Genomic DNA, 12,069 nt, shown 5'->3' on the forward strand with positions numbered 1-12,069 from the left:
AAGAGTTGGGGGATTTGTATGTAACACTAGTGAGTCCCCAGTCCCAGAGCAAGTTAGAGATAATTAGGCTTCTTCATGGGTAGTGCAAGAGGGACTTCAGGAGAGTTAAGTAGGGCTTCAGAGAAGGGGGCAACAAATTCCAAAGGGGACTAATCAAACACCCCTGGGACTAAGGCAACAGAACATTCCAGAACAAGGATGATAAAGAAAAGTATGCTGAGATATGGCTGGGACAAGAGACTTAGTTCTAGGCAAAGAGACATTAGGGCAGTGAGACAGAACATTGAGAACTGAGCATTCACAAAGAGACTGTGGGGCTTTAGAATAATCAGGGAAAGAAGGTCTATATTCCCTGAGGCCCAACTCCCCTTGGCTTCCCTGCTGCTCCCTGACCTGGTTCCAAGGCCTGGGAGTCCCACTTTATTTCTGTTCCTTTTCTCCTCAATAAACTTTTTCTTTCTCTGAGCAGACCTGCCTCTTCTCCCTTGTTTGCCTGAGTGTCTGCAGAGTTCTTGCTGTGGCTTCATGAGACACCAGCCCATGGTGGTCTGTGGCTGGGACTCAGCGCTGCCCCTGCAGCCTGGGGTCCCTTCCTGGCTGGGAGACCAGGCCTGAAAACCTACAATTCCAGTATCACTAAAATAGGAGTTAAAAACCCACCCCGTTCCATGGAATATTAAATGAACCTATTTCACAACTTCCAAGAAATATAACACTACTTAAGAAAAGTGATGATTCACATTATTACGCAAAACTCATATTCCTTAAATTATAATAAAATATATTCTGAACTAAACGTGAAAAGGATAGGGAATATAAATTAGTTGTTTCCTTTTTTAAAAAATATTTACTTTATTAGTCTATGCATATAAGAACCGGGGTGTAGGCCAGAAGTGGGGAGGGAGGTGAGAGGATTCACCAGAGACAGAGTGGGGAGCAAAAGAGGTGGATATACTGAAATACACTGCGGAGGGGAGAAGCAGGCAAGGCAAGAAAGATCTGCTGCCTTAGCTTGATAGCACTGAGACTTCACCTCTGAGCCACCAGGGAGACCCTAAATTAGTTGTTTCTCAGTTCTGGGCTTGAGTTCAGTGCAGGAGTGAGAGGTCAAGGCTTCAGAGTTTGGGTTTTCTTGTTCAGGTGCTTTATGGAATCCATGACCCAATAATGCCTGGGGTTAGCACAGATCTCCTTGCCCCGTTTGGTCTTGAATCTGCACGGAGGAGGCACACAGTTAGAGAGAGCACCTGGAAAATTAAACCTGGGAATATCACCTACTTAAGGAATAATGCCACTATATTAACATGGTATAATGTTAATGCTGCCCACAGTGTGGAGGTACAATGCTGCCCACAGGGTGGAGGTATAATGCTGCCCACAGGGTAGAGGTATAATGCTGCCCTCAGGGTGGAGGAGGAAGGCACCTCAGGGGAAACAGCTACTTGACTGACAAGGGTGAAGCCTCTTGGCTCTAAGTTGGGGCAGAAACTGAAATAAGAAGCTGGCTGGAATGCTGGACTGAGAGGTCTCTGTTTTCTTGAATAGGGGTTTTCCACTAGGAAATTTGAGATTGTGTTAGAGGTGGTCTAAAAATGTGAGTCTCTGACTACAACTCGACCTGACAAAAAATGGTATCCCCTGCTGAAGGAAGGACATATGAGCATGGGCAGTGAGAATGATCATTGTCCACTCACACCACAGCTCCCATGGGACACTGGCCGCTGGTGATTCTGTAGTTATCCAGCATCTTCTTGGGTATCTTCCTTGTGTTGAATGAATAGCAGCAGGTGTTTCTACTCATTTGATCTGCAATGATACAGCAAAAGAGGTTCTTTCAGGTTGTGCTGGGTGTCTCTATTTATAAAATAAGGAACAGTAATCAGGAGGAATCAAAGGGAAGGGAGATTGGACCCCAAGTCCAGTCTCTCTTCTTTGTGACTTTCCATGAACTCTCAGTCTCATCCATGGTAAACAAACAAACAAACAAAAAGCAATAATGACAGGGAGAGAGGAACTGCTGATGGTTAGTCCTAGGGTGTTGTTAGGAGGAACTAATAGAATAATCTAATATTCTAGGACAAAGGGGACAAAGGGGCCCAGCTGTGGGGTTCTGAGCTATCTAGCTTGGACAAAAATTTCCATGACACCTGCTGCCTCTGTAGAGCCAGGTCTCTGGAAGCTGGACTGAATGAAGCGCTGTCCAGATTCCAGGTCTCATCCTTGTCCTTCCACCATTGAAGGAAATGGCCCCCAAACCCACCACCACAGGCTCACTGTCTTTGATCACCCAGTGCCCAAACACTGCTGAAAGGGGCCAGCCCAGAATATGCACTGAGGTGCACTCACAGAGTTGGAGTCCTGGAAGGAACAGGATTTGGGGTGCACAGCCTGCTCTTGCCCAGACTGCCCAGCAGCAGCTGTGTGATCAGCTCACATGCTTCTCTGACCTTCTCTGAGCTTGACTAGGAAGTGGTCAGAGTGAGACTGTGGGTACCCCTTCTGCTCTGGTGGCCCCTGCTAACCCAGAGATGAGGGGAGGTGTTTCAAAGGGGCAAAGAAAAGGGCTTACCTGTCTGGGCAGGCACCTGGGTGGTGAGGGTGGCAGCTGTGAGCAGCAGGCACAGGAGGGCTGCAGAGGCCTTCATGCTGGAGGGTGAGTGAGGATGGCAGCTGTAGCCTGAGAGTGGTCTGTGTCCCAGTTTGTCTCAGCCCCTCTGCCTGGTGGCTTCGTCTCTGGCTTTTATAGAAACGGGTTGTTTTGTGAATGATTCACAGGATACAGTAATACAGCTCATGAGTCATCATCCTACCTGTAAAATGAGAGAGAAAGTGGAAATCGAAACTGGCCTGTTTCCCATTTAAGATCCCAAATGTAGCGGAAGTAAGGGCTACTACTTGAAGGCTACAGTGGGTGATCCATGGCTTCTCTGAAACTTTTTACTTTTTTTAAAGTAAAACACTTAATGTAGAAAAAGGAAGGAAGTCAAGATACCAAGAATGAAGAGATATAAGGATTTCCCATTTTTCCTTTCAGCCAGCATCCCCAGGACTCGTCTCCAGAAAGTGGTCCAATGTTCTTGGACCATTATTTTAGACCATTAAGATGACCTAAAAACCCCTTCACTACTTTAAATCCTCTTGGCTTTTCTAAAACCCAGAATGGGAGAGAATAATAGAAGATTAGCAGAAAAATAGAATTCTAAATATTCCTAGAATAATAATACTGAATACCTAATAGATAACCTAGTAATCTGTTATAACCTCCCATCTGGAAACAGTGACTTAATAACAATTGCCTTTGAATATGGGGATTGCCTGGTCTCAGACAGGCAGTTCTTGCTTAGAGTTCTTTACATTTTCACAGGTGGATGTGTTAGGGGGAAATGATGTCCTGAGCTAATCCCATACAGGCTTTGTGGACTCCACCCCCACTCCAGACTAAAGCCATCAAGACATTGGGAAAGACAAATCCTGTCACCACCAAAGGGAAGGTGGCTGGGACCTGAGGGTGGAGTTAAGCAGCCAGGTTGGGTATAAAAACCAAACACGTGGGCCTTGGGGGGCTCGCTCTTGCTCCCCTCCTGGCTTCATGGCTCCTGGCTGGCAGCCAGCTCTCAGAGTGCCATTTGGGATTCCAGATCGGCGGATCAGGTAGGACGCATTTAAAACTTTGTCTTCCACTTTTCTCCCTGAGTTGTACATTTCCTCTTTTCCCCTTCCCTTGTCAATAAACCTTTTATTAACCTTTCGCGTGTGCCTGCAGTAGAGCATTGATAAGTCCTTTTAAGCCCGTCCCACAATCAGGCACCCCGTTTTGTATTGGGGTTGCTCTATAACAGATGATGCCTGGGTTGGGGTCACCTCAAGGCCAGCCCTCAGTGGCTGATGTCTAGGCTGGGAGAACTCAAACAGCAGGAGGTTTGACTAGATGGAAACCTCCCCACCCCCAGTCCCCACTGTGGATATTTTACGTGATGGCTTAAATGCTCCCAGATTCAAGGCTAGGGAACATAGACTGTCAGAACTGCAAGGTACATAAAGATGGAACTGTGCTTTTCAAAATATATGAGTAAGGAGCCTCCTAATCCCCCTTCCACCTACACACTGTTCAGAGTTCTATGGAATAGATTTTGAGAACCACTAATCTAGTTCCCCATGTCAAACTGATACCAAATGCGGGCCTCAGTTTCCCTAAGCCAATAAAAGGAAACTATTTGAGGAAAAGGAAAATGTTTAATTTGTTTACAAATGAGGAGGGCAGGAGACTCATGTCTGAAAGACCACTGTCCTGGTCTTTGGCAGAGTGCAGGGGTGTTTATACAAAGGGGAAAAAAAGGGGGAGATGGGCATGGGCCTGCAAAGGGGTGGGGGAAAGTTGTCAGCATAGAGATGGGCCAGTGCCATTTTGTTTTTTCAACAACCTTTTAACTCCCTTTTCCTTGGAATGGAAGAAGACAAACCTGTCAGACAAGGGGGCAATTGCAAGAGATGGGGGAAGACAAACTTACTTATCTGAGAAATCAAATCTGTCAAACAAGATTGGAAAGGTGTGGAGACAAACTTGTTAATGCTTTTCTGAGAGAGGAGTCATTTATAACTGCATCACAATCTCCACTCTCAGTTATGAACTTCCATTCCTATGGGAGAAAGGGGCATAGATAGCATCTTCTGGCTGCTTCCTGCTGAATGGGGGCTTTGTGGAGGGAATGTATTACAGAAGGCCTGTGCTTGTTGGTGCCACAGTTCCTTGCATAATGTTAAGGCCTTGGTGGCAGTGTGGCAGCAATAGGTATACAACATATCATAGTCCTAAATGTAATAAGGATAACTTTTTCCCTTCCTCAAGATGATGACATTTAGGACACAGCCCTAACTGAAGAAGACAGGAAACTAATATAAATAGTTACTGAGACATAATTTTTCTCTACCTTAATCCCAGTTTTATAAAATAGTAAACTAAATCTAATTTAAATAATTTTGCCCATATTTGCATAAACTCATTGGGTAGAATAAACAAGCAGAATGTTGTTGGCTTTGTCAAAAACTCCACAGGGCCTAGAGTGAGATTTTTAACACCCAGTCCATGCAGGCTTCATCAGTCAGTCTTAACAGACTTCACCTGAGATTTCCTCTTCTCAAGGTTCCAACAGCTTTTTCCAGGGTTTTTCCAGTCCTGCCAATGGAGGCAAACTTCTTCACCTTTCATGGAGATCTTTGGAGCCCGATAAGCAAGGTGACAGGCTCTTTTTGGCTCAGCTCTTCTCAGCTCAGCTCAAATTCTAGTTCCAGATGAATGTCAAAGCCTTGTAATAGAACATGTTTTCAACTTTCTAGTTTAAGGAGAAATAAAGAAAATTCCCTATTGAGATTAGGCAAAGATAGACATATTGTCCTGAGAACTACAAATATTGCCTACAAGTTTTTTTGGGGGGATGAAGAAAGAGAAAAGCAAATCTTCCAGTTTGCTCATAAAAAGATACAAATTGCCACTGCTCAGATCATAGCCCAGTTTAAAGACAAGCTCTGTAGAGATAAAAAAAAAAGCATTAAAAACAATTTTTTTTTTAAGATTTATTTTACTATACAAGAACCAGGGTACAGGCCAGATTCGCAGGAGGGTGAGAGGATTCACCAGAGACAGAACACGGTACAGAAAAGGTAGACTGATGAAATACACTGCTGAGGGGAGCAGCGGGCGAGACAGGAGAGGCCTGCCACGCCATGTGGGACGCTTGCTGGCTGGCCGTGATCGAACCGGTACTACAGAGGCTGGGGACAGCTTCACAGCGCTGCACTCAACCACCTACGTCACCAGGGGAGGCCCAAAAATCAATATTTTTTAAAAGTTATTAAATATTATACAAATCCTTCTCAGTGTACTTTTCCCATGTATTAAGTCTCGATCATCTATTGGTAATTTTCATAAATCCAATTTTTCTATAGTCTTGGTAGGTCTTCTCAGATCCAAAACATATCTATATATGTTGCATATATATTGTCAGATTGTCAGTCCCTTTTTTTTTTCAATAAACATTATTTGTATTATTTCTTTCACTACATAAACAGCTGAATCATGTCTTTCTTTTTTTTTTTTTAAATAGAGGCATGCTTTATTTATTTGTTTGCTGGTTTGTTTGTTTTGTTTATACATGCACTGGGTACAGTCAGAAGCGCAGGAGGGTGAGAGAATTCACCAGAGCCAGAGCGGGGAGCAGAACAGGCAGAAGGACCGAAGTACACTGCTGAGGGGAGCAGCGGGCGGCAGGAGAGGTCTGCGCGCCATGTGGGACCCTCCTCCGGTGGCCGGGGAGCAGCCGGGGATCGAACCGGCGCCGCAGAGGCCACGGGCAGCTTCACAACCCAGCGCTCAACCACTGCGCCACCGGGGAGGCCCTGAATCATGTCTTTCAACATAGAATAAAAGGAGTGCTAGCAATTCCCATTACTGTATATTTGGTATAAACCAGAAAAATAATTCAATTTGCAACCTAGATGTAAATTTTCTTATTTTGGGGGTAAAATAATCCAATTTCTCATAGTAATAATATAGCAGTTTGTCCGGAGCATGCGCAGTGTTGCACAACACGTGCCATCAATTAAGTTTCACTTTACCGTTTCGCCTTCTGAGAAACCACAGGTTTTTCCTGTTAATCAAATGAGACTGGGAGGTATGATGGGAGAAGCTACCAGGATATAAGAAGAGAACCACGAAAGAGTAAGGGGAGTTACTGCGAGAGGAGCAGAGAGAAGGTCAGGAAAGGTAGAAAGACAGGGAAAAGAAAGACATGGAAAAGTAAGAGAAGGAAAAAGAAAAATAAAGAAGCAACCGCTAGCGTCAAGTTGTCTCAAGCCCCTCATTTCAATCCTCAGCCCTTCTCTTTTCGTGCCTACAAATCCCATGCGTGGGGACAGCAGTTGCAACCTGGTCAATTTGCATATATGAATCAGTTAAACTCATTCCTTAATAACAAAGCTAACACAGAGAAATTACATTAGAAACCCTTGATTGAAGGTTTGGCTTAATATTCATTTTTGTATTTTATTTTATTTTATTTTTTAATTTTATATATTTTTTACATCATGTTTCATTTTTGCACAATGTATGTATTTTCATCTTGGTTAAGTAGTCCTCATATAATTCCCACCATACTTGTTTTGATCCTACTCCCTTCTTCCCTTCTCCCAAGCCCTGTAGTGTGTCTCTGGTTTATAGTTGCTTGTTAATTTTGATTTTTACTTTATTATAATTAGTTGTTTTCCTGGTCCCATATTTAGGTTTTCTAAATTCCTGCTATGAGTGAGACCATCCGGTATTTTTCTTTTTCTTTTTCTTTCTGGCTTATTTCACTGAGCATGATCCCTTCCAGCTCCATCCATGTTGCTGTAAATTGCATGTGTTTATCTTTTTGATTGCTGAGTAATATTCCATGGTGTATATGTACCACATCTTCTTGATCCAGTCATCGATTTTTGGGCATTTGAGTTGTTTCCAAAGCTTAGCTACTATAAATAGTGCTGCTGTAAACATAGGGGTACAGGTGCCCTTTGGAATTAATGTTTCTCTGTCATTTGGGTAAATAACTAGGAGTGGAATTGCTGGGTCATATGGAAGCTTCATCTTTAGCAGATTGAGGAATCTCCACACAGCTCTCCATAGAGGTTGGACTAGTTTACACTCCCACCAGCAGCGCAGGAGAGTTCCTTTTTCCCCAGAGCCTTGCCAACATTTTGTTGTTGCTAGTTTTTTTTAATATGTGCCATTCTCACTGGTGGGAGATGGTATCTCATTGTGGTTTTGATTTGCATTTCCCTGATCACAAGTGATGCTGAACATTTTTTCACGTGCCTGTTGGCAATTTGCATTTCCTCTTTGGAGAAATATCTTTTTAGCTCTTCTGCCCATTTTTTGACTGGGTTGTTTACTTTGTTTTTGTTGAGTCTTGTCAGCTCTTTGTAGATTTTTTGTGATCAGTCCTTTAACATTAGTGCTGTGTGCAAAAATTTTCTCCCAATCCATGGGGTGTCTCTTTGTTTTGGTTACTGTCTCTTTTGCTGTACAGAAGCTCTTTAATTTGTTGTAGTCCCAGCTGTTTATCTTTGCCTTCATTATCACTGCTTTGGGTGATGTGTCTGTAAAGATGTCTTTGAGGTGCATGTTATGTATTGTTTCGACTCTATTTCCTTCTATATATTTTATGGTTTCAGGTCTTATGTCTAGTTCTTTAATCCATTTTGAGTTGGTTTTTGTGTATGGAGTGAGATAGTAGTCAAGCTTCATTCTTTTGCATGTAGCTACCCAGTTTTCCTAGCACCATTTATTGAATAAACTTTCTTTGCTCCAGTGCATATTCTTTGCTCCTTTGTCAAAGATTAGTTGACCTTAAATCTGTGAGTTTATTTCTGGATTTTCTATTTGGTTCCATTGGCCCATGTGTTTGTTCTTGTTCCAATACCATGCAGTTTTGATTATTATGGCTTTGTAGTATAGCTTGAAGTCTGGGAGTGTGATACCTCCATTCTCTTCTTTTTTTTTTTGTTTTCAGGAGAGCTTTGGCTATTTGGGGTTTTTGGTGGCTTCATATGAATTTCACCAATATTTGTTCTATTTCGTTGAAGAATATCATTGAAATTTTGGTTAGAATAGCATTGAATCTGTAAATTACTTTAGGTAGGATGACCATTTTGATAATGTTAATTCTTCCAATCCATGAGCAGGGGATGTCTATATTGTCAGTCTCTTTTTGTGTTTTTTCTGAAGACAAAGCTCGTCATGTAACCTTTAGAAATAACAGGGCCTCCGAAATAACAGGGCCTCCGTGGTGGCATAGGTGGTTGAGCACAGTGCTGTGAAGCTGTCTGCAGCCTCTGCAGTGCCAGTTCAATCCCCACCGGCCATGGAGCAACCCACATGCCACAGCAGACCTCTCTTGTCTCGCCTGCTGTTCCCCTCAGCAGTGTATTTTGGTCATTCTGCCTGTTCTGTTCCCTGCTCTGTCTCTGGTGAATTCTTTCACCCTCCTGCATATCTGACCTGTACCCCAGTTCTTGTATAAATAAAATAAATCTTAAAAAAAAGAAATAACAAAAACTTGAAAATGACCATACCTAAAATTATAGTATAAAAGGAAAGACAAGGGGCCTCCCCGGTGGCGCAGCAGTTGAGCGCTGGGTTGCAAAGCTGCCCGCGGCCTCTGCAGTGCCGGTTCGATCCCCGGCTGCTCTCCGGTCACCGGAGGAGGGTCCCACATGGCACGCAGACCTCTCCTGGCGCCCGCTGCTCCCCTCAGCAGTGTACTTCAGTCCTTCTGCCTGCTCTGCTCCCTGCTCTGGCTCTGGTGAATTCTCTCACCCTCCCGCACTTCTGACTGTACCCAGTGCATGTATAAAACAAACAAACAAACAAATAAATAAATAAAAAAAAATGCCTCTATAAAAAAAAAAAAAAAAAAAAAAAGGAAAGACAAGGATGGTTGCTCAATTTTGTGCCACACACACACACACACACATATCTAGAAAAATAGGAGTTATCCAATAATATTATACCAGAATATACTAGGTTTTAAAAATCTCCTATATTTTAAAACACTTTAATCACTCATATATGCTGAAAAGGTATGATTTTTTTCCCTCAATGACAATGTTTTCTCTATGAAGTTTTAACATCTCTGGATTGGCCCGATGTGTTTTAGCATTTTCCTACAAGGAAAATAATTTAAGAGTCCTAAGACATCTTAGATCATATTACTGATCAAAAACTACTGTTTCTGAAATCTGACTTCAAGAAAAATTTTGTCACAGGCTTAATAAATATATGCAGATTTTTATAAAGCAACACTAAATTACCCAGAGTGATAGAGGTTTTTAAAAGTATATCTATTTTTATTTTAACAATTTATTTATATATGTATATAAGAACTGGTGCACAGGCCAGAGGTGCAGGGTTGAGAGGATTCACCAGAGACTGAGTGCGTAACAGAACAGGCAGATCTATTGAAATACACTGCTGAGGGGAGCAGCGGGCAAGACAGGAGAGGTCTGCTGTACCATGTGTGTCACCTCCCTGGCCAGGGATGAACTCCTGCCGTAGTGGCTGCAGATGGCTTCATAGTGCTGCTTCTTCACTCCTTGTGCCACCAGGGAGGCTTCAGATCTATTTTTACAGTGCTCAACAATGTTGACAGTACTATATTTTTTCAGTTAACCAAATCTGAGGGTAAAAGAGAACCAAGATTTTAGATTACCTAAACAGTCTTTAATTTATCATCAAGAACTAGTGAAGGTAATTTAAGAATACTTGAGTTTTGGGGCCTCACCTGGTGGTGCAGCAGTTGAGCGCTGGGCTGTGAAGCTGCCTGTAGCCTCTGCAGCGCTGGTTCGATCCCCTGGCGCCGGCGAGTATCCCACATGGCATGACAGACCTCTGCTTCTGGGCCTGCTGTTCCCCTCAGCAGTGTATTTTTTCATTCTGCCTGTTCTGTTCCCCGCTCTGGCTCTGGTGAATTCTCTCACCCTCCCGCGCTTCTGACTGTACCCAGTGCTTGTATGAATAAATAAGTAAATCTTAAAAAAAAAAAAATACTTGAGTGTTTACTGCAGATGAAAAAGAAATTGAAGTTTGGTTTTACGTAAGTACACTACTGATGATGCAGTTACAAATGACTGGTCTCTCAGATAAGCATTAACAAGTTTGTCTTCCTCCATCTCTTGCAATGTCCTCCTTGTTTGACAGGTTTGTCCTCTTGCATTTCAAGGAAAAGGAAGTCAAATAGCAGTTGTTGAAAAAAGCAAGTTGGCACCCACCCACCCCATGCCAATCCCTTCCCCCTCCCCTTTGCAGACCCTTGCCCATCTCCCCCCTTTATCTCCTTTGTATAAATAACCCTGTACTCTGCCAAAGAGCAGGATGGTGGTCTTTCAGACATGAGTCTGCTGCCCTCCTCATTGGTCAACAAATTAAACCACTTTCCTTTTCCTCAAACTCTGTTTCCTTTTATTGTCTGAGGGAAACTGGGGCTAGCATTAGGTATCACTGATAGTAAACTTAAATATTTCTAACACAAGTCATTCTAGCACATAACATTTTTTCTAAGATACCACTCTCAGACCTTCAATACTTTTTTTGTCTTCCTGTTTTACACCATTTTTTTTCAAAGATAGCCATTTTATTTTGACATAAATTTTTCCAAGACCTTTAACATATCTGTTTTAAGTATATGTCTTCACACATCTCACTTTATTTGCATTTAGAGTTATGACATTCTAGTTTTTAATCTTCAGATTGGAGACTGTTAAGGCAGAATTTCATCTTTATTTATGTCTGCAGGCCCAGAGGAGATCTTTTTCCAAAGTCTCAGCCCCAAGCAATTAGGCAGCAGAGCAGCCATGGCCCCAGCAGGGGCACATGCACACTTGAAAGCAAGCAGGGAGTATAGAAGCAGGAGACTCCCAAGTAGTCATCCAGGGAGCACAAGTCAGGCTTGTGGCCCCGAGGGTGTCCATCAGTCATTCCCTGAAACTTTAGTCCACACCGAGATCTTGTCCCAATATAACTTCAGTTAATTAACAGGTCAGCCTGACATTTTCCACTTCAAGACACCATAAGAGCTGTTATACTATCTGGGCCTCCCCGGAGGTGCAGTGGTTAAGCACTGGACTGCAAAGCTGCCCACAACCTCTGCAGCGCCGGTTCGATCCCTGGCCCCAGAGAGGGTCCCACATGGCGCGCAGACCTCTCCTGCTGCCTGCTGCTCCCCTCTGCAGTGTATTTCGTCAGTCTGCCTGTTCTGCTCCCCGCTCTGGCTCTAGTAAATTCTCTCACTCTCCTGCTCTTCTGACTGTACCCAGTGCTTGTATATATAAATAAATAAATCTTTTTTAAAAAAAAAAGTTACTTTAAAAAAAAAAAAGAGCTGTTATGCTATCATTCCTTTGTACTGGATAACTCATGTATAAACATGTTCTATTTTTTATTTTAGGTGAAATGACAATAAAGTTTAGTTTTCCTTCAATAAGAAGCAAAAAGTAGGGACCTCCCTGGTGGTGCAGGGGTTAAAGACAGCATTATCAAGC

General features: G+C 42.9%; 1 protein-coding gene across 1 annotated transcript; it reads right to left on the reverse strand.

The window, feature by feature from the left end:
* Window positions 1–856: 856 nt before the first annotated feature.
* Window positions 857–2,746, reverse strand: LOC119232112 (C-C motif chemokine 13-like). The gene is made up of 3 exons (XM_037494022.2): window positions 2,570–2,746; window positions 1,695–1,806; window positions 857–1,213 (listed from the first exon to the last, which is right to left on the reverse strand). Exons 1-3 carry the CDS (start codon window positions 2,643–2,645, stop codon window positions 1,108–1,110), a joined length of 294 nt encoding a protein of 97 aa, XP_037349919.1. The 5' UTR covers window positions 2,646–2,746; the 3' UTR covers window positions 857–1,107.
* Between the last annotated feature and the right edge of the window lie 9,323 nt (window positions 2,747–12,069).

The sequence above is a fragment of the Talpa occidentalis genome, unplaced genomic scaffold (assembly GCF_014898055.3).
Source record: "Talpa occidentalis isolate TD23 unplaced genomic scaffold, MPIMG_talOcc4v2.1 talOcc4.7, whole genome shotgun sequence".
In the NCBI taxonomy this organism is placed as follows: domain Eukaryota; kingdom Metazoa; phylum Chordata; class Mammalia; order Eulipotyphla; family Talpidae; genus Talpa; species Talpa occidentalis.

Excerpts from the sequence above, each read along its gene's own strand:
- LOC119232112 (XM_037494022.2), bottom strand. The coding sequence starts at position 2,645 with ATGAAGGCCTCTGCAGCCCTCCTGTGCCTGCTGCTCACAGCTGCCACC. Across the intron at positions 1,807-2,569 it reads CCAGGTGCCTGCCCAGACAG|ATCAAATGAGTAGAAACACC; the intron begins GTAAGCCCTTTT and ends GTATCATTGCAG. Across the intron at positions 1,214-1,694 it reads TGTCCCATGGGAGCTGTGGT|ATTCAAGACCAAACGGGGCA; the intron begins GTGAGTGGACAA and ends TCCTCCGTGCAG.